This window comes from Syngnathoides biaculeatus, chromosome 22, assembly GCF_019802595.1.
Source record: "Syngnathoides biaculeatus isolate LvHL_M chromosome 22, ASM1980259v1, whole genome shotgun sequence".
In the NCBI taxonomy this organism is placed as follows: domain Eukaryota; kingdom Metazoa; phylum Chordata; class Actinopteri; order Syngnathiformes; family Syngnathidae; genus Syngnathoides; species Syngnathoides biaculeatus.
Genome location: NC_084661.1, coordinates 16,455,217 through 16,479,712, shown reverse-complemented (window position 1 = coordinate 16,479,712; position 24,496 = coordinate 16,455,217). Strand labels below are relative to the sequence as shown.

Below are 24,496 nucleotides of genomic sequence, written 5' to 3'. Positions count from 1 at the left end.
ATTTTCGTCACCTGCACCGGGAAAGAAAATATGAATATTGATAGGACTTGTCAGTGCCACGTGACCACGCGTAGGGCTAAAAATAACAATAACAAAGGCTGGAGGATCGCGTGTGTGTGTTTGAAGCCTCCGTTGTTAAATGAGAACAGGTAGCCCCCCCGCACCCCCCTCCAAAAAAAGGACCCAAAATGAAAAGTAATTAAATACTTTTCAACCGATTACCTAATCATAATTGCGGGATATACTCTCGGATAAATTAGGCACACGTGCAAATAAATAAAAAGCAAATAATTATATGCAAGCAGCACTGGATCGGCTGAGTTCTGAGGACCCAGGTTCAATCCCGGACCCACCTGTGTGGACTTTGCATGTTCTCCCCGTGCCTGCGTGGGTTTCCTCTGGCTGGGCACTCCGGTTTCCTCCCACATCCCAAAAACATGCAACATGAATTGGACCCTCTAAATTGCCCGTAGGTGTGATTGTTAGTGCGGCTGTTTGTGTCAATGTGCCCTGCGATTGGCTGGCGACCCCGCCTCCTGCCCGTTGTCAGTTGGGAGAGGCTCCAGCACTCCCACGACCCTCATGAGGATAAGCAGCAAAGAAAATGGATGGATGGATAATTAGATGTGACCAAACGCAACTAGTAAACTAAACCCGTTATCATTGTCACGCAATTCTCGGTTTGTGTCGTCTTTTACCTGCAGACGGCGCCGCAGTTGCGCAGGCGGTTTGGTGTGAGTCAGGTCGAAGGTCAAGATCGTCAGCTTCCCGTGCACGTTTCAGATCTGCGCTCTTCCTCTCCGGCGCAATGTAGCAACAATTTTATTTAGAAAAATAAATAAAAACAACCATCAAAGACATTTTTGTACCTAAAAAAAAAAAAAACCCAACACAAAACGGGACTTTGCGGGAGCACAATATACACCTGGGTGACACTATACATCATATTTACATCTTTTGCGAAACGATTCTGTACAGTCGGGACAAGGAAAATGGCGGAAAATAAAAAAAAACAGTGATGACGGCTCAGTGCTCCACGGTAAACGGTCAACGATATGTGCGCAGCGTGTTTTGTAGAACAACAACCACTGTCCCAATATTTTTGTCCACCAAATGTGCAATACATCCCAATACTTTTGCTCACATTGGGCATTTATTTAGTTATTATTTTTTTAAATGGAGCAACCAGCGAGTATTTACATGAGCAACAGTCTTGTATATTTAGGCCACATTAATTGGGCCATTTCCTCCTGAAATTTGGTTCATTAAAATGTATTGAATTACACTGGCATGTTTTTATTCACACATCTCAATAAATAACCGGTCTATTGATCGATTGTAAAAATTAAAAATAATACATATAGTACATTCCAGTTCCATTTTTAAAACAGAATAATTCAATCACTATAAGTAATACAAAGATGATCATGAACTACTATTTATTTGGGGCAGTAAATAATTTTATTTTTTGCATTAATTTAGGCATTTATTTTGTCATTTTTTTCCATTCATTTATCTCAAATAATTTTTTTGTATTAAAATAAAGCACGGGATTCAGAAAACAATTTACATATATTGCACAGATTTTATCAAATAATTGGTCATTTAATTCTAATTTAAATAGTTGTACAAGTAATATAAAAATATTGTGATTTTTTTTCAATTAAAAGAAATTTTATATTGTTACATATTGAGTTATTTTTTTGGTATTCAATTTTTTTTTCATGTATCGGGGTCATTAAATAATTTGCTGTTACAGTGTAAAGAACAAAAAAAATTGAAAAATAAATTTACATACACTTAAATCAATTTTGTTTAATGTGTGTATATTTTAGGATTTATTTCAATTGTGTAATTTCCCGCCACAAATCAAAATTTTTGACTGTACACTGCAATGAAAATGGACTAATTCTGAATAATTCTTTGTTTAATTAAGCATAACGTTTGCCCCCCCGAACTGACCACAAGGTCTCAAAAAACCTTTGTCCACAAATTGTAACAATAACAAGAAAGTTTGCATTTTTTTTTTTTTCGCGGCCAAACAAAATGTCTGGCGTGAATATAAATAAAATTCAAGAAAATGGTAACGCAGACATGAAAAGTGAAAATACTTTTTTTTTATGTTTTGAATGTTTTGGTGGGCCAATCGGGACTTGTGGACCGCTGTTGCTACAATTCACTTTGAAGAAAAGCATTTCAAACAAATCTGTATGAAATAAAGCCAATAGAAGTAAGTAAGTAAAAATCCAGAGTTACTTTTAAGATTTTATACATTTTGACAGACCGGCATATAAACAAATAAATACGAATTATTAACTATACAACTCGGGATGTTAAACATCCCTTTTTTTTTTTTTTTTTTCCAGACCAGAACACCAGTTCACTCGAGTACTCTGCCGATCCAGGGTACTGATAGCAGTAGTTGTTTTGATACATCAAATTTCAATTAACACAATTTCTTGCAATGAATACATTTTTTTTTCTGTTAATAACACACACGATGATTGCCTACACCGCAGGTGTCAAACTCAAGGGCCGGGGGGCAGATCTGGCCCGCCGTGTCATTTTATGCGGCCCGCAGAGGCAAATCATTTGCGTCAACTTCCGTGATTCCTATGAAAATCTGGACAAAAATTTCAAATAAATGATAATGTTAACGCATTTTTTTGTGTTACAAAATATGAATAATGTTTCAAAACCCCATTATACTTAATCTCAAATTAAAAACTAATTTATAGATTTCATGTGTAAATATGATGAGGCAATTAAAGATGATGGTTTTTGTCATAACGGCCCCCTGAGGGAAACCGTAACTACAATGTGGCCCGCGACAAAAATGAGTTTGGCACCCCTGGCCTAAAGTGTCAAATCGCCATAGTGTAGCGCCAACTACTGGCGAGGAGGACCAATTTCACTTCATTTTTTTTCCCTGGCAGCCATCATGATTATCTGATAGCTTGAAGTAAGGTGAATGATGTACGATGAATGTATTTGCCACTTTTCAAAGCCGCTGCCAGTTTGAAGTTGGCGTTGATATTCTCCACAAATTAATATTAAGTACGACCACAGCGCCTCTTTGATCAGCTTTCGGAAAAAAAAAATTCGCAACGTGTTTTGGGCGTATGTCATCAAACTTCATGTGCAGTGTGACATTTCAGCTTCCTGGGGCGCCGGACATACCCCAAGAACAAATGTGCAAAAGTTGTCGGGCGAATGTACGGACGACTGAATTTGCCAGGGAAGGTCCCCGTTTCAGGCTTTCTCCACCCTGAGTATCTGGCAAAAATGTGCCCGAATCTCTTAAGAAGAATTCGCGCAGCCAGAAAAGTGCGTAGCTAGTTCTATGTTTTTTCTATTGTGCAAAAAAAAAAACTTCGCTAATGCTAGCGCTGCGCTAACGCTAGCCCTGCGCTAACGCTAGCCCCGCACTAACACTAGCGCCGCATCACCGCATAAACCGCAGGGTTGAAAGCGTGTGAAAAAATTTGCGGTTTGTAGGCCGTAAATTACGGTAATTCACGATGTGCCGGATGACGCTAGGGAAGCACAGACGATCTTTGCGGCCTCGTTTTGCTGGGGTGTTGAATTAGCATTGCTAGCAGATAGCATGCTCCCATTTTAAAATAAAAATAAAATAAAAAAATCCACATTTACAAACGCGTCTGTCGCCGTGACGGCGCTCACGCTGTGGGCGTGGCCGTGTCCAGACGGGCGATGTCGAGCGACGCCTTGGAGCTTTTGCTGTGGTTGCCGTGGAAACCGGGCAGGCTGTGGAGTATCGGCGGGCTGGAAATGGACGTGACGATGACGGCGGGCGCCGGCGGCGTCTTGCTCGCCGTCCGCGGGGCGAACTCGTCCGCTGCCCTCAGGAGCTGGCCACAAAAATAAAAAAAATAAATTGGTTGCAATTACAGCAATTTTGAAATAGTACACGAAAAATGCTTTTTAGTATTATTTTTATGTTCCGGAGATTTATAAAGCGCTCTTAAAATGATATTGTTATTGTTATCATTTTATTTATCATTTCATTGAAAAGTGAAGATGGTATCACGTCATACTGTGTCGACTTGAGATCATTTTCTGAGGTTTTTTACAATATACCAACGGGGATTACGACTTAGTTCCTCGAGACTAAAATGCCACAGGATGGCAACAAAGTACTAATTTACATATTTTTATTGCTTTGGTCTGAACAGAAAAAAAAAAAAATAGAATAGGTTTAAAAAAAGGTGGAAGCTGAGGTCTCGGGTTCGATCCCGGCCCTGCCTGTGTGGAGTTTTCGTGTTCTCCCCGTGCCTGCGTGGGTTTCCTCCCACATCCCAAAAACATGCAACATTTAATTGGACGCTCTAAATTGCCCGTAGGTGTGATTGTGAGTGCGGCCGTTTGTCTCTATGTGCCCTGCGATTGGCCGGGGACCAGTTCGGGGTGTACCCCGCCCGCTGGCAGTCGACAGCCGGGATAGGCTCCAGCGCTGCCCGCGACCCTTGTGAGGATAAGCTTCTGATGGCATTTTGATTGGCCGTTGAACAAGTTTGTGGGGAAATGCAGTTTTCACGGTCGATAATAATTCAGCGCAGTTTGCCCGTCGGGGGGGGGGAAGACGGGGAAGATGATTGGCGCATCGATCGGGGCCGAGCGCCGAACGCGGCCCCCGTCCTCCCGACCAAGAAGCCCCTTTTTGAACCCATCGATCAAAGTGGCTCCTTTTTCTGTTTGAGGAACGAGCGAGCCTGCGATTGGGCCACTTGGACAAAAGCGTGCGATTTCATTCTTTGGAAAGGTCAAAGAAAGAAAAACAGCGGAGGGTGGTTCATGCGCTTGCTGCCCTTGGAGTCTTCAAAAAAAAAAAAAAAAAAAAAATATATATATAGATATATAAATTGTCCAGACACACATTATGGTAATTTATGTATATGTAGTTTTGGCAGGAAGTGGCCTTGAAAAGGTCCAAAAGAACCAACTCGCAGCACAAAAAAAGGTCATTGCAAACGGGCGCCGTACACTTAATTGTGGAATAAGGTTGAAAAGTTTTTGATCGGCAACAAAGAAATTCCTGTTTTTGTACTGCCAAATAGTTTTTTTAGGGGGGTCGGGTGGGGGCGGGGGCGCAAAGGAAGCTTACACTGGCAGGAAGGTGCGTCTTCGGCAGGAGACCGAGGTCCCACATGGAGATGTCCTCGGCCTCTGTGACGCTCTGCGTGCGTACAAATAAAATATTTGCTTCCGGTACAAAAAGTGGCAACAAAAAAAGTACAAATTTTGCACAGTACCACACCATTTGTCTAATTTTCAATGTTACACAAGTTAAATTATTTTTTTTTTAAATTTTAAAATATTCAATCCTTGATGCCAAAAAATGCAACAAAAAAAAAACATAAAAAAAGTAAAAACGTCCAAAAATTTGAATGACAAAATATTACATTTTTAATACTTACATTTAAAAAAATAACTACATAAAAATAAAAAACAAAATGCAACATAAATTCCATTTTTACTAAAAAAAACATCAAATAGTTTGAAAACTAGATTTGAGAAATGCAAAAAACAAAATTTGAAAAAAGAACATTACATAATGTCCCGCTGTATTTTTTTAAAACTGTTAAAAGACTTGACAGGGAACCCACGCACATTACAAGTTATTACACTTATTATTATTATTACATTTTAAAAAATGAAATAAAAAGCAGGGATTTGTTACAAGACATTGCACTTTTTTTTAACAAAAAAAATCTTTTAAGATTCAATACTTTTCAAGATGTTAAATAATAAAAAAATAATGATTCAAGATATCCCACTATTTCTTTAAAAAATGAAAAACAAATGTACAAAATATTAAACTGGAAAATGTCTAAAAGAAAGAAACAAGAAACAATTTGTACTTATTTTAAAAACAGTATAAAAAATGAAGATATAATACTTTATTTGATAAAATAAAAAATGGTTAAGTTGTATCATATGTTTTTATTTTAGAAAAAAGTTTAATTTGATGAATTAGATTAGTTGAAAATATTAATGCTAATATAGGATAAATAAAATACATACATACAATACACAAATACATGTCAAAAAATGTATTTATTTGAGTTCCAATCTCAAAACCACATTCAAACGATTTGGCTCCCTTTGAGTGACCGCATCCCAGTTGAGACCCGAGATTAGCGCTTAAGAAGTGAAAGCACCCAAAAAAAGAGATTACGGTACGTTCTGGAATATTCCAGCGGGTCGAAAATGAGACTTTAAAAAAAAAAAAAAAAAAAAAGTGAGATGTCAGATAAAAAATATCATCAAACTTCCCCGTCGTCAACTTGCTCTGACAAGCGAGTCGGTGGGAAGGCGTCATGCGATCTTGCGGATTAAATCCGCAACTCCCAGATTACTGGATTAGTTTTTGAACCCGCTGCAACGGAGGCCTCAGGGGTCCCGGCCCCTGTGGGTTTCGGCCGACTAAGATGATTACGTCAGGCGACGGAAATGCTGCATAAAGCGCTTGGCCCACATCGAAAGAAGCATGTGACGCCCGGCCACGGTATTTGGTATTTTCATAAATCTGATATCCGTATTAAACGTTAGAATGATTTAGAAGCAATAACGGGTCAAAAGATGTCTTCAATTTGATTGCACTTTAGCAGACAATTGCGCAAGATTTCAACATTTTGGATTGAAATCAGCACAATTTTTGAGTAGAAGATAACAATCGGGATAATGTTCAAGAGCCACATGCTGGAATATCATTATTGTTTTTTTTTTTTTCATTTTTCATTTTTAAAAGTGACTATCGTTTTGAAGCCCCCTTACCTTTAACCTCTGGCTGGAACGGGGCCCGTGTTTGACGTCGCAGGGCAACGGCGGGTTCGCGGGCGCTCGGACGGAGCTGTCGTCGTCCATGTCGGAGAAGCGGGCCTGAAGGGGGGAAAACGCCGGGGCCGGTGAGACTCGGGCGAACCGGGGGGGGGGGGCGGTTGTACGGGAGCGGCACTCACCGATTCGCTGTCCGACTGCGAGGAGCGGGCGGGCTTGCCGTGGCGGTGGGTCTCCGATTGGCTGGTGAGCGTCGAGCGGCGGGTGGACTGGAAGCTGCTGCTGCTCAGGCGGTCGCGCACCCGCACGCACAGCAGCGCCCCCAAGTAGGGCACGTAGCGGCTGATGGCCGACCTGCCCCGAGATGATCATCGGTCGGGTCACGTGATGCGATCTGATGACCCCCCCCCCCCCACCCCCGCCCACGTGGCCCTTACCTGTACTTGGGGTGCGTGATTGCGTAGATGATGGGATTGTGGATGGCTGACGCTTTGGCGATCACTGCCGGGACGGAGTTCATGTAGGGGGTCAGCAGGTGTGCATACCTGCAAAAAAAAAAAAATAATCCTAATCATCCAGATGCTACCAGGAGCAAGGTGACGTCAGGCCACCTACCCGGCGAAGGCGGTGAGCGCGACGCAGGAGTACGGCGCCCAGGAGATGATGAAGAGCAGGATGACGACGAGGGCGATCTTGGCCATCTTCCATTCGCTCTTCAGCTTGTGGAAGCGCTTGGCCGACTCCCTGCTGCCCTCGCAGTTGATCTTCCCGAAGGCCCTGTCCGCCGTCGCCGGCGTTTGGCCGTTTAGTGCCCGCGCTCGAGTGGGTCGTGCGGCCGAGGGAGGCCTTTCTTAACGCCGCTCGTCGAGCCGCGTTTGACTGACCTGGTGGTGTGCCGGATGGCCCGGAAGATGCGGCAGTAGCAGAAGATGATGACGAAGAGCGGGATGAAGAAGACGAAGGTGAAGAGCAGCATGGTGTAGGAGCGAACGGCCGGCGTGAACGTCATGTAGTCCCACGAGCACGACGTCATGAGGCCTTCGGGGACGTAAGCGCCTGCGACGGAGTGACAACCGTGTACGCTCGTCTTTGAATGAATTCTACCGATTAGTTTCATTATACCGAAAGAAGGACCCCCCCCAAATTAAAACAATATTCATGAAAATAACAGTCATAAAATGGCTAATTGTATTCATATCTTGTAAACTATTCATTGATGTAATAATCCAAATTGAAAATTATCTCCCTAGACCGCATCATCTGTAAAATGTATTTGCACGCTGTATTAAAAACATGCTAATTTGTATTAAATTGTTTGGCAGTTCCCAAAGCTCCATCCTAGGTCCCCATATTTTCCATATGTATGCTATTGCTTTATCGCATAAAACAGAGGAGACGACGATGTCGAGGTTGACGTATTTTCTTATTCTTCGTCTTCATTTCAGTACAGTTCTGGGACTAAATAAATGTTTGGGGACCCCAAATTCCTCCATCCATCCATCCATCCATTTTCCACCGGTTCTCCGGGTCCGGTTGCAGGGGAAGTAGACTTCCCTTTCCCCGGCCACTTCTTCCAGCCCTTCCGGAGGGATCCCGAGGCGTTCCCAAGCCAGCCGAGAGACATGGTCTCTTCGGCGTGTCCTGGGTCGTCCCTGGGGTCTCTTTCCGATGGGACGTGCCTGGAACACCTCACCAGGGAGGTGTCCGGGCGGTATCCGGATCAGATGCCCCAGCCACCTCAATCTGGCTCCTGGGTCGGGTCGCAGGGGAAGTACCTTCGGCAGGGATGCCATGACTTCCCTTTCCCCGGCCACTTCTTCCAGCCCTTCCTGAGGGATCCCGAGGCGTTCCCAGACCAGCCGAGAGACATGGTCTCTCTGGCGTGTCCTGGGTCGTCCCCGGGGTCTCTTTCCAGTGGGACGTGCCCGGAACACCTCACCAGGGAGGCGTCCGGATCAGATGCCCCAGCCACCTCATCTGGCTCCTCTCGATGCGGAGGAGCGGCGGCTCGACACTGATCCCCACCCCCCGGATGACCGAGCTTCTCACCCGTTCTCTAAGGGAGAGTCCGGACACCCTGCGGAGGAAACCCCTTTCGACCCCAAATTCCTGTCTTCGGTTTTGTGTGACGACTGCTTTATCGCTTAATACGCAAGGAATCTTCTTTCAGATAGTCCCTTTTTTTATTCTTCCTGTTCTTTTCTCTATCTTTGGGCGGGGCGGCGAGGGGGGGGGGCATGATACATGATAGATATTATTATTTTTTTCGCCTTGTGTCTCCAATCACGCAGCCAACCGCGTGAATGCCCGGCTTACCAGCAATTACGGCGGATTGTTCAGCGCGCACCCAAGCATTTATACGCATCTGTTTTATTGTGCTTGCGTTTAAGTGGCATCTGCAGAGCTAATGGTGGGGGCGAGTGGGGGTGGGGGGCACACCAAAAAAAGTGCAATTTTCACCAAGTCGGCGTGTGCGTTTGACAACCTGTCGCGTTAAGTGGCCGCGGTCGGGCGAACCCTTCTGAGCGTGATACCGTCTAATCGCCTTCGCGCGTTCAACCGAAACGACACAAACGACGTCGGCGCTCACTCCAGCCGAAGAATGGCGGCAAGCTCCAGCCCGCGGAGTACAGCCAGGCCGCCGCCACGATGCCCAGCGCTTTCCTGCGGGACATGGCCCCCAGCGAGGCCAGCGGCCGCGTGATCACCACGTAGCGGTCCACCGCGATCACCGTCAGCGTCATCATGCTGCAGATGCCGAAGAGGGCGCCGCAGAAGGCGTACAACTCGCAGCCTGTGCCCGGCGAAGGAGAAAACATGAGGTCAGGAAAGTCGCGACGGCGGGACGAAGGTGCGAAGCGGTTCTCGGAAATCGGACGCTGATAGCTCCGCAGCCAAACGGCAGACTTCCTGTTTTTGTTTCGGGAATGCCGAACAAATCTTACGTTGTCGGGTGGAACGAGCTTGGGGTCGCAGGATTTTGGAAGCAAACAAAGACCTCATCCTCGTGTGTTAAACGATCTTACTGGACTAAGTTGGAAAGAATCTGGAACCTCACAGGAAACCTCATCGGCTACGTAACCAAAAGGTCTCCAGATCAAAACTGTTTCAGGGTTTGGGGGAAGCACAACTCGCCGCCATGCTTCACCCGAAACTTAGCATTAGCCACATGCTTCGAATTCAACTTGCCAACATTCAGTTTTTGATGGAAACGTAAATATCCAAAATGACACTAAAATGGCCGCCTCTCACCAAAATGGCAAACATCCTGTGAGGGTCCGGTGGGTGGGTTCGTCAGACTTTTTCTTGACTCTACTCACGATACGACGCGTCTTACTAAATTTCATGTTGCGGAGCAAAACTGAATTAGATGGAAAAAGTTCAATAAATTAAATAAACAAAAGAACCACCGGCGGCAAAAATGTCGAGTTTGCAGGTAGACGTGACCGAGCGCGACATGTGGTCCGAATTAACGGGCCTCACAGTAAGCCCAATAAAACAGAAATTGGTCCTGGCACAAACAAATTATACTAACAATATATTTTGTTACTTTTATGATCATTATCAGTCATGAAGTAATAAAATCAAATGGAATGAGCCATTACGAGAGCCACCGTGGGGGAGGAAAAGTTTTGACGGCGGCAGCAAAGTGGACAACGGCGGCGCACGGAAATGACGGAATCATAAAAACAAAACAAAATGGAGAGCAGAATGAGTGCATTTGAAGGAAGAGAAGGAATAAATGTGCTTTGAGATACGAGTGACCCTGGGTAACGGATCAGATGAATGGAATGCAAAACACCATAGACGGGCTAACGAGAAAAGGGGAAATTCCGGTAGTTTGGCGTCAGAATGTATCCAATAGGTCATGTAATATGTACTTTATTTTCACAATGTGACGTTAAATCCTCTCTCATTAAATTGTGTTTTGAGAAGAATTTTATCAACAATTACGAATTTTCAGATGTGCCGCCATTTTCCCAAGTCACATGACCTACGGTCGCAAATCTGATGTGTTACGTGCCATTCCCAATGTTCCATTATATTGGACACCATTATGCCCAGCACTGATTTTTCAGATTTGTCCTCATCTGATGAAGAAGTAGCAGTATCGGTCGATCGGGAAGACGGAGGAATACTTCCGTACGGATTTGAACCTGTGGCTGTAAATAATGCTGACTATTCGGACGGTTCTTCGGGCGGGAATGACAGCGACAATTTCCCTTTAAGCAAAAATCTTTCAGCACAAAGTGTAAGATAATATCCTGTAACAATACTTGCAAGCATATATTCTTTATCCTCCGTGTAGACAAATATTTCTGCAGCTCATTGTTTCACCTAGCTGTGAAACTCTTCTTTGCTAGTACGTGCATTGTTGTGTTACGCTGCCCCACGGTGGCCAAGGTGCACACAACCGAACGCTGCCTAAAGACAACTCGCGGGAATACTTAAATCATTACGGGAAAATTGAACCCAAAAAAAAAAGAGGAAGAACAAAAAAATAAAAAAACAATGGTGTTCTCTGCCATGTTTTGTGATGTCTCGCGACCTTTTATGTTTTGCGACATCTTTTATTGTCTATGGTTAAAACGTGGGCAAGGGATCGCATCTGCTTTTACTGAAGCCTTTTCATCACTAAATGATTTATTTTTTTTTTTGTCTCTCTTCAGCCGCCATCAGTGAGGCGGCGGCGGCGGCGGCGGCGGCGGCCATTGGCCGACTTTGCAAGGTCAGAACAACTCCTGAAGGACTATCGGTGTTTGATCAGCGGATCCTCTATATCGGCGCTCCCGCTGGGATGCGAGCACACACACACAAATAAATGAGACACACATAAGAGACGCAAAACACATCTACACAGCCATGCACACGAGACAAACACACTCAGATACACACAACACAGACAACAACTCACGCATGAGCCACACGTGCAGAAGAGACGCACGGACACACGCTTGCAAGCACACACCGCATAGACATGAACACATAATAGACAAAAACAAAGCAGAAGAGACACACAACAAAGAAGAGACAAGTACATGGTCTACGGTCCTGTCTCAACGTTGACGCAATGCAAAGTGCGGGCGGCGGGCGCCGAGGCAGCCTGCGGGACGAACGGGACGCGCTCACCTCTCCTGCCGAACATCCACCGCTTGTGCATGCTGCTGACGAAGAAGACGGGCGCCTGCGTCGCGCACATCAAGAAGTCGGCCGCCGCCAAGTTGATGATGAACACGTTGGACGGCGTCCGCAGGCTGCGGCTTCTGCCCACACGCGACACGCTCGCGTTTACTCATTGATTGGATTTGGGTGTACAGGATTTTGGGGGGGGGGGGGGGGGGACACAACTCCCAATTCCATTTGAAAATTAAAAAAAAAGATGAAAAATAAATACAACAGCAAATGCATAAAATAAATTCATACAAATCAAAGCAGTAACATAGAACATTCAAAAATAGATACAATGACTAATGAAGAAATTGTAAATAAAGTTTAAAATCACGCACACAAGGGAGACAAAAAAATAAAATTCCAAAATTAATAAGGAAATATATACAATAAATCAGAATAAAAATGACAAAAAAAACCCCAAATGACCCCTTGCAAAAAACATTGGAATTATCATTATGATTGTCACCATGTAAAACGTTTTTCAAATTCTTAATGAACATCCATACATCCATTTTCTAAGCTGCTCATCCTCACAAGGGTCGCATGGAGTTCTGTAGCCTATCCCTGCTGTCATCGGGCAGGAGGCGGGGTACACCCTGAACTGGTCGCCGGCCAATCACAGGGCACATAGAGACAAACAGCCGCAGTCACAAGCGGACCGACGGTGCAATTTAGAGTCCATCCATCCATTTTCTAAGTCGCTTATCCTCACAAGGGTCGCGGGGAGTGCTGGAGCCTAATCCCTGCTGTCATCGGGCAGGAGGCGGGGTACACCCTGAACTGGTCGCCGGCCGATCGCAGGGCACATTGAGACAAATGACCAGTCGCACTCACAATCACACCTAGGGGCAATTTAGAGTGTCCAATTCATGTTGCATGTTTTTGTGATGTGGGAGGAAAGCGGAGTGCCCACCCGGAGAAAGGCCACGCAACATGCAAACTCCACACATGCGGGTCCGGGATCGAACCCGGGACCTCAGAACTGCGAGGCCCAACGCTTTCCAGGTGAGTTCACCGTGCCGCCCTTAATGAACAACAAAAAAAGTTTCTACTTTGTACCTGCAGAAGGCGTAAATGACCAGAAAGTTTCCCAGAATGCCCGTGATGCCCACGGCGAGGATGACCACCCCGATGGTGTAGTGGGCATGATCCGGGACGTCCACCGTCGGGAAAGGGTAGCTCGGCGCCACCGCGCCCTGCTGGCGGAAAGCGTGAAGAGAGAGTCATAAAATCCCAAATACAGTAAAAAAAAAAAAATAAGATAAGAAAAACCACCTCGACTGTTAAATGACGACATAAACAGAACTGGCGCTAGAGCGTTTCATTGTATTTTTATTTTTTTGGGGGGGAGAGGCACCTAGCATGAGTCGCTTATCCACAACAATGAAAGCTCTTGGATTCGAGTTTGTGATAAAGACAACGTAGCTACTTAGTTATGGGTACACCCCGAAAAACTGCATCTTCGGCGCGGCCGTTTTAGAGGGCCTCGTTGTCATGCTGCGAGTGCACGCATGGAAGCTTGTAGGTTAAAATAAAATCATTACTATTATTATTATTTTTTTTAAAGTCAGACATGACAGTCAGCGTGCGGCTGGCCCGGACGCATTAAAGCGCCTCGTTGTCTTGACGGCAAGGTGCGATGTATTGCAGACATGTCCAGGTCTAGGAAATACGCTAGATACAGTAGCATCCATTTTTGCGGGTTATGGTCAAGATCTTTGATTTTGGCACAGTCAGCGATCATGTTCACAATCTATAACAGTGCCAATTGATTTTTTTTTCATGATTTTGAAGCCTAATTTTGTGTACTTATCATTCAAATTTGGCAGGTTTGTTAACAACACTCTTATATGCGCTACGTCGAGTAAGACGTTTATTTTCATTTTACAGGGACTTTAACGAAAACTTAAAATAAAATAAAATTGAGAAGAAATCTGGAAAAAATACAATTGAAAATACAACTGAAACAAACTGCAAAAAACAACACTAAATTGATCATCATAATAATAATAATAATAAGTTACGATAATGAATAGAAACAGAAATGCATGTAGACACAAGCAATGAATTCATGCAAGGGAAATGATTATTTCTCTGAAATTGCCCGCGATAAAATCTGCACACCGACCGGCCCCAGGTCATTAGCGGCAATAATGCAATATGGAGCATAACGATGACAAAAAGGAAGTTGTAACGAGGGCGCGGGCCTCGTCTGACTTGACCGTTGCCATGGCGAAGACTTTTATCCGACTCAGCCAATCCTGACGACGGTTAAACAAACGGACGTATAGGGCAACCCCCCCCCCCCACACACACACACGTGCTGGCATTGTAATCCGCACGCAATCCCAAAGATTGATCGGAAATGATTAACAATAAAACATCTTCGGTATGTGCCGCGGCGGGACGCCCGTTCCTATGTGAAATATTATTCTGTGCTGCTTTAATTGGATGCAATTGCGCTTGGAAATTAGCGTGCAGATGGGAAGATTCCATATGGCTCAAAAATTGGCCCATTTTGAAAATTAACACGCACAGCACAGGATAAAATATATTTGGCATAACAAAGTTCTTATTTTGAGAGTTCTTTTTCCCCATTTTTTCAGCACTTTTCCCTCCCGGTGAGTCACGATGGATGTATTGATGGCCTGCGTGACGACCCGCCGAAGGTCAAGCAGTGGACGAAACGCAACAACGGGGGAAGGATTTTCCCAAGAACGAGCGACGGCGTGCGTACCTCCGCAGTAGGAAAGAAAACAAAAAGCGCTTCAAAGCAGACGCGAGCCACTTGACGCGAAACGTAACGGAAAGCCAAGAATGTCCGCGTTGCAATTTTAGCACCTGCAGCGGCGATTCGGGGTGTCACGGCTCCCTCTAGTGGTATGCAAAAGAATCACAAGTACTGATCTTGACCAATTAAAATATGATTAATCAATTACAAACGTTCAAAGTAATTAGATTTTTTTTTTTTTTGGCTATCACGGTGAGTGATCAGCATGTGGGAATCATAATTCTGATGTTTGCGGGTCGAATCTTAAATTCTTCATTATGTCTCGTCATTTATCTGCATGGTACTTTATTGGATGGATGGAGGACTGGATCATTACCACAGTTGTCAAAAAAAAAAAAACACGTTTCTGCATCATCATGTTACTGGTGACCTTCCATTGCTCATTGACTCTCGTGTCTTTAATGTTTTATAGTCGCAAAAGTATATATATATATACATATCAAAAGGTTGCCTGTTGTCGTGTATGAGGAGCAAACCCTCGCGATATCACGGATCACCTATTGTGGATTCAAGCCATTGTAGATTTTTTTTTAAAAATCGCATTCATATTACTGATAGATAATTCACCATATCACGCAATTTCTTCGATGTATATTTTTGGATTTTCGTGGTTTTCTAGACCAAATCGTGGAAAAACACAAACTACAATTTATTGACACCGATATTACAAGGAATTAAAATACCTGTACTGTGCAGTACAAAACCCTCAATTGTGATGAGTGTGAGATTTCCGAGTGTCTTTGAACGCATCGCTTCCCCCGCACCTGTGGGCTAGCAAAGAAATTGTCGTCATTGGTGTAGCCTCAATTTCGCTGCGGTCTTATTAAATTGGAGATAAATATGTAAAATAAATAGACTGACGTCTTGCTGTGTGTCATTGGAAGACGTTTCAGCTTCAAGCCCTACAGTTGCCAACCAAACATGGTAATAGCGGGCTAGCAGTTAGCAGCGGAGCAAGATGCTAGCAAGTAGCAGCAATCTTGCAGTAAAGATGGAATTTCTCGACCACTTGAAGGTGCAAGGTAATAAATATGTTCATAAATTATTACTATTATTGTTGATAATAATCATTAATAGGGTAACAATGCTCTTTCTGGCTTTGCAGTACAATTGAGCTCAACGTTAATGGTGAGTATCTTTTTTTTTTTTGCTGTTACTTTGTATGGTATGCGTATTTTAGAGTTTAAGATTTAGAGTATAAAATGTTTAAATGGATATTAAATATTCACAAGTATGGTGTTGATTAATAGGGTGGGGAAGAGTAAGTGTGGCACTGGGAAGAGTCATACAGTTGATAAAAAAAAATTGATGTGTTAAAGAAAAAAAAAATGTGGTTGCTAGATTGCGGAATTCACTTATCTGGAAACTAAACCCGGCGATAAACGATGGATATTAAGATGAGTTTACTTGTATACACATTTCATATTGGGTTGCAATCAACAACAAAAAATGTCGAGGTGTAGTTACTCTTTGAAAGACCTCTGAAAATGACTCAAATGACCATAAAATGGCAGACTTGGTGTGTTTTCACGCTTGGTTTTTGAGGCTTTATTTTTTTCTGGGGTCTTGTCGTGATAAACATGCTGACCAAATTTCACGCTCCAGGTTTTTGAGGGATGAATATTTTTACAGATTTCATACAGTTCCTCTTAGATGAACACATCTGTGAAGTTGCTGCATTTAGGAGTAAGGCAAAGCTGTCAAATTGCCAAGTTTTGATTTTTATTCATTGATTTCTTTTTTGTTGCCAAGCTGTCAGTAGATGGCGACTTTCAATGAAGTTTCTCTTCTTTGTTTTTAGCTTCCGAAGTTGTTTTTGTATTGTCGTCTTATTGCCAACACACACACATTTGTAAGAAAAACTTATAAGTACGGGTGAAGACAGGGTGGGCCCCAGAAATGTTTTGACTATTTTTTTTTTTTTTTTTTTTTTTTTTTTTTTTTTAACGTGATTATTGTGCAAACAATATGAAAAAAAAAACCCAAAGAGTAGATGTTAAATCAGTAGTCACAGGTAGCAAGGGACAAAAAGCAAAAAGGAAGTTAATAAAAAGTGAGTGAAGGAAGGAATCAGGGATGAGAGAAAAGGATGGACAGATTCATGAAATGCATCTGAGGGAGGAAAGGAAGGCAGAAAAGTAGGTTTGAGCAAAGCAAGGTAACAGGAGGGATGGATGGAAGGATGTCAGGAGGGAAAGATAAAGGGTGGAAAGGAAGGTTTAAGTTTAGGAAGGATGCAAGCTAATAAAAAAAATTGTGAGTGAAGGAAGCAATCAGGGATGAGAGAAAAGGATGGACAGATTCATGATTTAAAATGCATTTGAAGGAAGGAGAGAGAGAGAGAGAGAGAGAGAGAGAGAGAGAGAGAGGCTAGGAAGGCAACATGAAGGATGTCAGGAACGAAGGACTGAGGGTGGAAAGAAAGGTTTACGTTTAGGAAGGATGTAAGTTCATGAAAAATGAGCGTGAGTGAAGGAAGGAATCAGAGATGAGAGAAAAGGATGGATGTAAAAATGTGAACGTAAAAGTAGGTGTGTAGGAAGGATGGCAGTAAAGAGGTCAAACAAGGAAGGAAGGAAGGAAAAAGGCCAGCGAGGAAAGCAGAAAAGTAGCTTTGAGCAAAGGAAGGCAGCATGAGGGATGGAAGGAAGGATGTCAGGAGGGAAGGACAAAGGGTGGAAAGGAAGGCTTACGTTTAGGAAGGATGTAAGTTGATGGAAAAATGAGCATGAGTGAAGGAAGGAATCAGGGATGAGAGAAAAGGATGGACAGATACATGATTTAAAATGCATTTGAAGGAAGGAAGAAATGTGAATGTAGAAGTAGGTCTGTGGGAAGGATGGCAGGAACAAAAGAAGGACAGAAGTATGAATGAGGACAAAAAGCAACCCTAAGGGAGAGAAGGAGGGAGCTCAAGAAGGTTTCCAGGTGCAGAAAGACACTAAATGGACCGCGTGCGTTTTTACTTTGGCGCCGTTGTGTTTAATGAGATATTGATTGCGGCTGGCGCTAACAAGTAGCTTGTTAGCATTGCTTCCGCAATTAGTCAAAAGCAGGGAATCTCGCGGGCCAACATCCACTTCAAACAAACGCTTGATTAACGTTTATCTCCAGGCCAAAACAAACAAAAAAAAAAAAGAATCCTCGAATCACTCGATAAAAGCTGTATGCCGTTCAACCAAAAATATCATAACCCCGCCCCAAATGGCAAAATGCAGCAGTTTTACGATATGACGATATTCGATGCCAATGGACTTCTGCTTCTTCATAAATGTTATGAATCATTCAAAAGCTGTTTTTATCTGGCTTGTGGCAAAACTTTTACTGCATTGAGGTTATCTTGATAACGCATATGACAATGAAGCTCTCCAGGGGGAAAAAAAAACAAAAACAAACAAAAAAAATCATAAATCAAAACAAAAGATACTGTTTTATGCTCAAGTTAAGATCTCGAATGCACTGGTGGAATAAATAAACCAGTCGGGTGCATTTAGGTAATTTAATTCCAACAAAGTTGAGTTCTATTTTAAAAAAAAAAAAAAAAAAAAGAAAAACAATCATAAATCTTTAAAAAGCAGTTTTGTCTCATTGCGTCATTATTAAATGCGCGAAACCAAGACTAGCATCGCATTGATAAGATATAATTAAAGCGTATGGCTGTCATAAATCAAACAATCAGAAGATAAGATTTTAAGTCCGATCCATAATTAAAAATGCACAAAATCTGTGATCTTAGACCACCATAACTAATCTTTAACACTATCTACAGTAGTTATGTTATGTTAGGTCATAAATGATTCAAAATTGTTTGAGTGTCTCTCAAAAGCCGCTAAGCCGATCTCAATACAAACAAGGGAAGGTATGGTGGCCAGAAAGGGAGAAAAATATGAAAAAAGACATGCATCCATAAAAAACAAGTGGTGAGGTAATTATAATTTACAGTTCAAAAAAACAAATGCTAAATGAAAAAGCTGAGAATAAAAGTAAAAACATGTTATGAATGAAATAGATTTATATGCAAAAAAATTGCAGTGGGCGGTGAATTTGCTGTTTGCAAGAGGGACCCGAGTCTACAGTGACTAGCAAAAATAAAAATGAATCATAATAAAAATATATAGGTATAGTTTCCAATTGTATTGCTCAACCAGGTACAAAAATGTAACTGCGGCCTCGCTTTTGTTGTGTACAAGGTATTTTCACTGAAGAGCAGGGGTGTCAAACTCGTTTTTGTCACGGGCCACGTTGTACTTGCGGTTTCCCTCAAAGGGCCGTTATGGCTGTGAAACGATAAAAATCTTTAACCGCCTCATCATATTTGCACATGAAATTCATGAATGAGTTTTGGAATCCAGAAATCAAGGGGAATGGGTTTTTCTAACTATTGTTGTTTGGTGACACATAAATGCTTGTAATAGCTCAATGTTATCATTTATTGTGTGATAATTTCAAATTTTGGTACAGATTTGAACAAAAAAAAATAAATCATGGAAGTTGATACATTTGATTTTCCTCCGCGGGCCAGATCTGGACCCCAAGCCTTGAGTTTGACACCTGTGCTTTAGAGGTTCAAATCAATACATTTTTGAAATTTTGATGGATGATGTTCACTTTAACAGGTATTTAGTTTCATCCATCTACTATTCAATATACAGGAAGCAAAAATTGTAACATTTGATGAAGAAACTGTTAGCAACTAGGCATAAAATCTTGACCTGAATAGGAGAAATGGATGTCCTAAGTACATAAAAAAAACATACACAACATACAGTATAATTTTGGGGTTACCCAGTTTTAAATTTGTTTAAAAAAAAAAAAAACCTCCCCCCCCGAAAAAAAAACAAACAAACAAGAAATCCTGTCAAAGGAACACAAATAAGCAGGAAAGAAAATACAGTGAAGAAGAAGAAGAAGGGGTTAGGCTCTTTCTCAACCCCCCCACCACACCTCCAAGTCCATGAATAGATGAATCCACAAATGCCAGACCGCCCGCCAATATGTGGCGGTCCACTGGAATTATAAATATGACATATAAAACAGAACATTAAAGTAAAGGCGCTGAATTGAATTCCTGAATCGTTTGATTTTAAAAAGTGTATATAATAAACCGATGGCCATTCAGTTGTACAGGTGTGCCTCGCGTTCCCTTGAAACGGAACAAAACAAACAAAAAAAAATTGTAGGACCTCATGTGTCGCCCGCACCCTTGGGGGGGGGGGGGGCGTTTCTGGACCCCGACTACCCACCATGACAGCACTCACTCAGTGACTCTATTATGTGGAGCGAAGTACAAGCAGTTCCAGTGCTTGCTGATAAAAAGAAAGAAGGAAGGAAAAAAAAGACGACTTTCCCCCAGGGCGAGAAGGAGGAGGAGTAGATGGGAGGCGAGTGGGGGGGGGGGTGGTGGTTCTGATTCTTTCTGGAGTCACAAAGCAAAACATCGGGCGTGCTGCTTAAATGCACTTTCCAGGAGGCTTCAGTGCAGCTTTTCTGTCACACGGCAGCGCGCAGATAAAACCAGTTGAGGCGAGGGGGGGGGGGCAGCGCCGGAGGTCGTCAAACAACAACGCGCGCGTCCTCGCTGATTGAAATCCCACTTATTTATTTTTATTTTTCCATTTTTTTTTTTCTTTTTTGCGCCACTTGCCAACACCCCGCCGCCGCTGCTTTGCTCGCGCTTGAAGACCACCTAAGTCACCGCATCCATTCAGTTTGCTTGTGAATGACGGCACGGGAGAATGGATGGATGGATGGAGGAATTCATTGATTCATTCATGAAATTCATCCATTCATTCACACTTGAATATATGAATGGAAAAAAAAACACATTTGGGGATTGTTCTACTCACGGCTGTGGCGACCGGGAGCAGCTCCATAAGCCGGTGCGGCGGTCTGATGGAGCTCATGTTCCACGGAGTTGCCGGGTCCGGCGTGGGCAAGCCGGGTCCGATCAGCGGCCCGGAGTCCATTCGTCCGCTCGGCTCCGTTCGCGCACGCTCGCATGCGCGCGCGCTCACGTGCACGCACGCTCACATCCACACGCGCGCTCGGCGTGCGCGTAGAAAGTGGACGGCGACGCGAGCGCTACGCTTTCATAGTGAGCGCGCGGGAGTGGAGCCCGAGTGTGACTGCACGGGCTGATGTTGGAGGGATGGTGGAGGGAGGGAGGGAGGGAGGAGGGAGGGAGGGAGTTGTGCGTCTTCTCTCCCTTGCACCCCCCCCACCACACACACACACACACTCTGTGTGCAGCATCCAATCCAACATTCACAGCTTCCCCAGCAGGCAGTGTGTCAGTAGGTCTGCCATAGTCGTCCCCGCCACCCCCCACCCCGCCCATTCAACTCACTTTCTGGTTTTTCTTTATTGGGGATCTCCTACTACACCCCCCCCCCCACACACACACACACACACACCCGGCCACCACCCTATCAATAATTGTGTAGACGGCGCAATTGTATTGAAGCCAAAAGGGGAAATGAATCAATTAAGCCATTAATCACAAAAAGTAAATACTAAAATAAAATTAAATGCATGAAGGGAAATGAATCAGGTGCCACTCTTTTTGGCCAAATCAAACGGAAACTACAGCTCGACCGCAATCCGTTCTACAAGGCGGTTCGAGAAACGACTTGATCGAGAACCGAATGGATATTTCCCACGTCTGCGTACAGAGGCTGCGTTATAGACAATAACGCGCGCGGCGTGGGTCAGCTGGTCGGGTCGTGCGCGTTATGTTATTTCCAGGTCTTGTCGCAGGCGTTCGAGTACCGATTTACGTTTGAAAACAAACAACAGAAATTGCGAAACTGATTTGTTTTGGTAAAGAGGAGGCTAAGTCGAAAGGCGAAGCTCTCAATTGGCCAGTCGATCTACGTTCCTCCCCTCACCTATGAGCATGAGCTGTGGGTCGTGACTGGAAGAACGAGATCCCGGATACAAGCGGCCGAAATGAGTTTACTCCGCAGGGTGTCCGGGCTCTCCCTTCGAGAACGGGTGAGAAGCTCGATCATCCGGACGGGGCTCAGTGTCGAGCGGCTGCTCCTCCGCATCGAGAGGGGCCAGATGAGGTGGTTGGGGCATCTGATCCGGACGCCTCCCTGGTGAGGTGTTCCGGGCACGTCCCACCGGAAAGAGACCCTAAGGACGCCCCAGGACACGCTGGAGAGACCATGTCTCTCGGCTGGCTTGGGAACGCCTCGGGATCCCTCCGGAAGAACTGGAAGAAGAGGCTGGGGAAAGGGAAGTCTGGATATCCCTGCTGAAACTACTACTAAAAAGCGGTAGATATTGGATGGATGCAACAGATTTGTTTGAGAACGGAGACGTTGGATAACAGTATTCACTGTAGTTCTACTCAATTTAAATCAATATACTGCATGCCAAATTACAACACATTCCAATGCGCGAGCGCTTTAATCAGAATTTGTCGAGTTCTCGTGAGCTGGTGCGGGTGTCCCTAATAGAGTGCCCTGCCAGTTCATTCCCGTCCCATAATGCAGCGCGACGCGCTTTCTTCGCATCTCGCCGATTTGTTCCAGGAACACGTTCGCTCTCGGCAGATCGGAGATGACATTTAAGCTGCTGTCGCCGGGAAGATGAATTGGGAAAAATGGGCCCGTGTCAAGAATGCGAGAGGGACGTTGAGGAATTTGATCAGCGGACCGTCTTCCAGCTGCGGCGGATCGCCGGCCGTCCTTTTAGCGCTTCTGTCCGCCGCCATCAATCAGGACGACTTGGCCTCTTGACCCCGAAATCCACTTTACTACGTAGGCAACACCGGATTTCCCGAGTCGCCCATTTGCAGGATTGGTAGTGGTCCTCAACTTTAAATCTCATAATACAAAAAAAATTGCACAAGGTGTATGTAAAATACATTTTGAATCAATTTTTAAAAAAGGGGTAAAATTATAATTGTTTTTGTCAAGTAGTTAAAACAAAATGAAGATTAAAAGTAAAAAAATATAATTGCATAAAACTACAAAAATCAAATGAGAAATAGATTAAAAGATTAAATGTAGTTACTTATAAAAACGGACTAAAAACCCAAAGGCAAATAAAAGCTATTGGTGGGGGAAAAAAAAATGAAAGAACTTAAAAGATAAATCCGAGAAATAAAAATGGTAAAAGGTAAACAGTGCTTGATGTGGGGAAAATATTGCTTATAGAAAAAAAAGGAAAATATTTGAAAAAAAATACAAATTGCATAAAAGTATGAAAATGCCCCCCCCAAAAAAACAGGATTAAAAGCCAAAGTAATAAATATTAAAGCTGCAACTGAAATATGAATAACAAATTCCGAAAAAGGATGAAATGAAGCCATATAATATTAAAAAGGTTAGAGTAAAGCTGTTGACATGAAATAAATTCAACATTCAAATATAAATATGTATTTCAAATAAAAATAGTTTTTTGAATACTGTTTTAAACAAAACTAAAACCAAATAATGTAAATACTTGAAAGACAAAAAAATATTAATGACGTTTTTGCTGGCAGATAATTGGAGCAAAATGACAATCTGCTTTGCTCATTTTCTGTGCTCGACCCCAAAACCCATTTCCTCGTTTACACAACATGGCGTTTCCCGAGTGGTCAATTTAGGAAAAAAAAAAAAAAAAAAAAAAAATTCATGCCTCATGCTGCCAAATGCCGACTAATTCTCCATAATGCGGGATAACACTCAGACGCTGGCCCGGCGACTCGCCTCCGGGATCCCGCAAGAGTGAAAAATCGAGATCGGAGATCAAATTCCCCTCCCGGTGGGGGGAGGAAAAAAAAAAAAATGCTATCATCCCTCGCACTAGAACGGCAAGATCCCCAATCCCTCTGCCCTGAGGAACGCCTTAAATCATTCATGGGCATCACAAAATGTAGCATTTAAAAGACTTGAGTAACAACTTCCTGGGATGTATGATGTGGTTTGCATTAAGAGGATCACACCTACTGGAAACAATAACAGTCTTTGTGGCATGAGTCCGCCTACTGCTCCGGTTAAATAGGTCGCCTTTAATGCTTGCGAGCCGTATCCCATTAAAAGTATGTTTATAACTTTATTGGCCGTCAGATAATTACCGTACTATGTCAAAAGACACACAAAAAAAAACCCTAAATAAATTCTGCTATATAAAATAAAGATATACAATGCGCTACGGCAAGACAAAGTAAATGTACTTCTCGGAGCCGATCAGTGACGTCAGCGGCATCAAAATCTATCAGCAAAAATTGCTAATTATCGGCTGAGACGTAAATTCGATCAGAAAACTAGAACGTAAAACCAAACCTTTTCCAAATAAGGTGAATAAAATGATTGTTTACCGTACTCGTGATGTGCGGGTGGAACAAATTCAGAGCGATCCACTTTATGGTCGGACGTGTCCGGGAGGTGCTCGACGTGTCAATAAGGCATTCATGTGAGCACATGAAAGGGAATTCAGTGCACTGGTGGTGGAGGAGGCCCGGAGCAGCGACTCAGCTGACTGTCAAGTCAGTTCCCTTCACAGTCAGGGCGGACGGTTACGAACGCGGCGTCCTTTTCGGGTAATGTTCGGTACACCGGCTCTCGGGGGGGGAAACTGGGACAAGCCAACAGACGTCCTCAAAGGAGATGCAAGACACGCCAGTCACACCGCAACTCTTCACAATTTAGTCATTTTTCCTCTTCTGAAAAGGAATTACAGCGACGCCTCGGTTATTAAGCACAATCCGTTCCAGAAAATGGTTCGAAAAGTTAATTG

At 43.5% G+C, this 24,496-nt stretch overlaps 2 protein-coding genes across 7 annotated transcripts in view; one reads left to right on the top strand and one right to left on the bottom strand.

The window, feature by feature from the left end:
* Positions 1-812: 812 nt before the first annotated feature.
* On the bottom strand, positions 813-24,182 carry LOC133495626 (melanopsin-A-like). Of its 5 annotated transcripts, XM_061810498.1 has the most exons (12): positions 20,611-20,849; positions 13,033-13,169; positions 11,932-12,065; positions 9,392-9,595; positions 7,686-7,857; positions 7,417-7,578; positions 7,239-7,346; positions 6,984-7,155; positions 6,799-6,903; positions 5,126-5,197; positions 3,655-3,872; positions 813-2,623 (listed from the first exon to the last, which is right to left on the bottom strand). In XM_061810498.1, the coding sequence occupies exons 1-11, from the start codon at positions 20,728-20,730 to the stop codon at positions 3,681-3,683; spliced, it is 1,578 nt and encodes a 525-aa protein (XP_061666482.1). In that variant the 5' UTR covers positions 20,731-20,849; the 3' UTR covers positions 813-2,623; positions 3,655-3,680. The 5 variants fall into 5 exon arrangements, with proteins under 5 accessions (XP_061666482.1, XP_061666483.1, XP_061666480.1 ...); XM_061810499.1 differs by lacking the exon at positions 20,611-20,849 and adding an exon at positions 24,078-24,182 and having other exon boundaries at positions 813-3,872; XM_061810496.1 differs by lacking the exon at positions 5,126-5,197 and having other exon boundaries at positions 20,611-20,884.
* The window catches only part of etv4 (ETS variant transcription factor 4), a 57,184-nt gene continuing 48,178 nt past the window's right edge, over positions 15,491-24,496 (top strand). For both annotated transcript variants that reach the window (XM_061810503.1, XM_061810501.1), the window contains exons 1-2: positions 15,491-15,786; positions 15,870-15,892. The gene's annotated coding sequence lies outside the window, so the exon portion shown is untranslated. The remainder of the gene's footprint in view (positions 15,787-15,869; positions 15,893-24,496) is intronic.